Source organism: Rhinopithecus bieti, unplaced genomic scaffold (genome assembly GCF_001698545.2).
Source record: "Rhinopithecus bieti isolate Rb0 unplaced genomic scaffold, ASM169854v2 scaffold_39317, whole genome shotgun sequence".
Lineage (NCBI taxonomy): Eukaryota > Metazoa > Chordata > Mammalia > Primates > Cercopithecidae > Rhinopithecus > Rhinopithecus bieti.
In genome coordinates, this window is record NW_016816467.1 from 203341 (window position 1) to 207345 (window position 4005).

At 32.5% G+C, this 4005-nt stretch overlaps 1 protein-coding gene across 1 annotated transcript in view; it reads left to right on the forward strand.

The window, feature by feature from the left end:
• The window catches only part of USP38 (ubiquitin specific peptidase 38), a 38095-nt gene extending 36700 nt beyond the window's left edge, over window positions 1-1395 (forward strand). Inside the window, exon 10 of the mRNA XM_017854909.1 lies at window positions 170-1395. Within this exon, the coding sequence (XP_017710398.1) occupies window positions 170-331 (162 nt within the window). The 3' untranslated portion in view covers window positions 332-1395. The remainder of the gene's footprint in view (window positions 1-169) is intronic.
• The last annotated feature ends 2610 nt before the right edge of the window (window positions 1396-4005 follow it).

Below are 4005 nucleotides of genomic sequence, written 5' to 3' on the forward strand. Positions count from 1 at the left end.
AGCCACAGCGCCCGGCGAGAAATTTTTTTTTTCTTAGGTGCTTTAGTTTCAAAGTTATTGAGATTTGAAGAATGCTTATACGGATTAAGGTAGTTTTAAAATATTTCTATAGATGATATAACCATTGTACTTAGCATTTTAATTTCATAAAAATTATTTTTAATTTTAGGAACAAGAGTTGAATGCTCGAGCCCGGGCCCTACAAGCTGCATCTGCTTCATGTTCATTTCGGCCCAATGGATTTGATGACAATGACCCACCAGGAAGCTGTGGACCAACTGGTGGAGGGGGTGGAGGAGGATTTAATACAGTTGGCAGACTCGTATTTTGATCCTGAGAGAGTCCAAAATGCACTGGTCACGAAACATCTAATACTATGACTGTTAAAATGTCACAGACTATAACAAATATCTATCTTTTATTTTTCATTAGACCCTTATACTTCAAGAGAACACATTCAGTGCTTGTTTTTATTTTCTTGACACATTTATTAACAAAATGCATCATGGAAAAAAAATCTACCTCTTAAAATTCCATTTGCTTTTATGGTTAGACATGCTTGACCAAAAATGTTCAGAAGAAAATATGTACCTGGTCCCTAATTAAGCTGCATTAAATTTGGTAGAAGCATTTAAATGGTCTATCTTCAGTTTTACTGAACAAAAAATGTAATTTATTTAGCATTCTTTATAAAAGAATTGATGCTAGAGGTAAAAAAAAAAAAATACTTGTTTTAAAAAATCCTTTACGTCTTGTGTAATTATCCCATTATTAAATTCAAGTTTTAAAATCAACTGGAGATGATAAAGTCTCTAAGGAAGGCAATAACAACATTTATCAAGATATAGTACTTTTCAGTTTTTGTGTAGTGTCTTCAGCATCACTGTATCTGTATTTCAAGTACAAATGTTTTTAAAAAGGATTCTTTATACATATGTGCTGAATGGATTTTAAGAAAGTTGCATGATCCTGTAAGAGCAACATTTTTACCTAAAAAATGCTAACTTTGTAGTATTTCTAATTGTTCAAGGATTTTAAAATTCTATTTCAGGGAGTATATCTTCTGTGTGTTTTGAAGGAGGTGAGTTCTGTATGTGCCTTGCAGTACTGTAATTCAAAAATAGGAATCTTTGGCTGCGAAATGTTTTTTTGGTTTTTTTTTTTTTTAATGAAATTTTAGGAAGTAATTTTGTGCTAACATTAAAATTATAACTTTTGAAAGGTAATAGATTTTCCAGAAGTAAAATCTGATGGTTCTAAATCAATCAATGTGATAGTTCATTTTTAACTCTTAGAAGAATTCAGAGGAAATGAACCCAGCTAAGTATAAAATCTTTCTTGATTTTGTTACTTACTCCTCAGAATATTAAACATTGATCACATATTTTTAGAGTTGTACATTTGAGTTTTTTGTTTGTTTCAGTCATATGTTTTGCACCGTTGTTTCTATTTTCATAGTTCTAGATAAAATGTTAAAATGCCAAACCCTACCTACCTTCCTACACTTTCTTTTGCCAGGAAACTGGAAACATGTCAGTTCTCCTGGTTCTTGATTATACAGTACTCAAGAGTTATCCCAGTTATCCCCCTTCCTAAAGGTTTTAACTTATCCACAGTTGTTCATTGTTCTCAAGATTGGTCTCATATTTATTTTGAAAACATTTTAAGGAAAAGAATGTTCTTCGATGATTTGGGGTTTATCTTTTTCCCAAGCTTTTATGGCAGTGGTTAAAAAAACAGAAATCCTCGTGTTTATTCCACTACCTCCCATTCCTAACCTGTTTCCAGTCACCAGGAAGATTAGGAAGGCGGATTAGATTAAAAACTGAAAATTCTTTGCAGATTTAATCAAGGTTCTCCTCCTTATAAATGAATGAACCAGTTATCATGCTTTTCTGTGGTCTTCTTATCCCAATAGTGAATTTCTGAGCTATCCTGTGTATTCAGTTATCCACTTACTTGATAGCAACTTATGATCAGATTATATCAGTCTTGGCATTTATTGAAATTGGTAAAGTGACTTAATACTTGATAGATTGATATTGGGCTAAGATGCTTCTAGCAACTTTCATAAAAGCAATTAGACTTACGCAGCTTTATCTATGAATATCAATCAGGTCTCTCAAGGATTTTATGTATCAAGATAATATGTATTGACTTTTTTAAATGATAAACTGAATTCTAGTTAGAGTCTTTCCTTGGTATCTGCAGTGGGTTGGTTCCAGAACACCATCCCCCAATATTAAAATCCACAGATGCTCAAGTCCCTTATTTATATAAAATAGCACAGAATTTGTATATAACCTATGCACATCCTCCCATATACTTTAATCTCCACATGATGAGATATGATTGCATAGCACTTACATTGTGCTATGTAGTTGTTATATTGTTTTTTCATTTGTGCTATTTTTTATTACATTTATTGGTTTTTTAAATTTTCTATCCAAAGTTGTTTGAATCTATGGATACAGAGCCTGAGGATATGGAAAGCTGACTGAATATAGTAACACTGAGAGTATTCAAATAACTTCATACCAGTACCAAAAACTTGAAGACTTCCTTTTAACATTAAAAATATAGTAACCTTTTACATGATTTGTTGAATTCAAAATATTTGGAACCAGAATAATCAGAAACTTCATTCAAAACCTGTGCAGCTGAACTTTTTTTAGTAAGGTAATACTCAGGACTGCTCTGATTCTAACAGATCCCTGTGACGTAATTACAGATTTATTTGTCATATTAGGTCTTTTCTTTCTCCCATATTCCTAACCCTTGTGCTTAGCTCCAACTCTTGTGAGATTTAACTCTGAAGACTGAGTAGAATGCTGTTGCTGTTTGTCTTTCCTTTAGTCCAGAGTAATCAGTTTAAATGAAGTTGCTTATTACTGCTAAGAAGCATTAGGCTTCCCTGCTAGCAAAAATGAAAAACTGTAAACCTGAGTCTGTTTCTTTCAAAGATGTTTTTTGACACAAAGTAAAAAATGGTTTAGAGATACGCAAAGAAGGAAATATATATGATGTCACACAAGCTCCGATAACCTATCCACTAAGCAGGTGCCTATGCAACTCTGATTTGTGGCATTAACATATCTCAAATTGGAAGAAGGATTCTAGCTCATTCTCCATTCAAGCATCTTCCCACTGCCTGCTCTCTTCCAGCTAAATAATCAGAGAAGCAGGGCAGCATATGCCTGGAGATCCCTGACTTTTATCTCCATACCTTAAATTGTTGATAGATCCTTTGGATGTAGAGATAAAAATCCATTATGATGTCTAGAGGTATCAGGGGGTCCATGTGAAAGGTTCAAACACCCTATTACATATAATGCACATTTGGAAAGAATAAAAATTTTCAAGCTAAGTCTTAAGTTCAAATCTATAATTTTTTTCTCTTCAGTTCTGTTCTTTGTATGATAATATTCACAAAAGTAGTTGTCTTCTTTTCACATACTACCTCTTTAAAGCTATCATCTTATAATAAGTGGAACTGGATGCTTATTGTGCACCCAGCACAGTTTAGGAAAAAAATAATTGGCATAGTTTCTCCAGTTACTGGAAATCTTCATTTTGATGCTTTGTACTTTGTTCCAGGTCTTTAATTCTCAGTCTGTCTTTTCCTATGATTGTGTACTTCACATGATACATTCCATATAAAGAGCTCTTTTAAAATGAGTATTTCAAAAATACTGTACATTTATAGTATTTTTTCTCATACAAATGCGATAGTTTATATATCCTTTCATCATACATTTTTTCTAATGAGTTTAGATTTCTGAAACTAAATATTCCTGAGGTAGAGAAAAGTTATTCACATTTTACAAAAACATACTAGGAAATGCTAACTGGTTGTTGTTAGCAACTCAGTAACATCGCCCAGAGGAGTAAGGTTAAATCTTAGATAATGCAAACCTATAACTAAGAAGTTAAAGTTCAACAGTAAGGAAATTTGAATTAAAGGTTGCTATCCCAAAAAAACAAATAATTCTAAAATATAAGCTG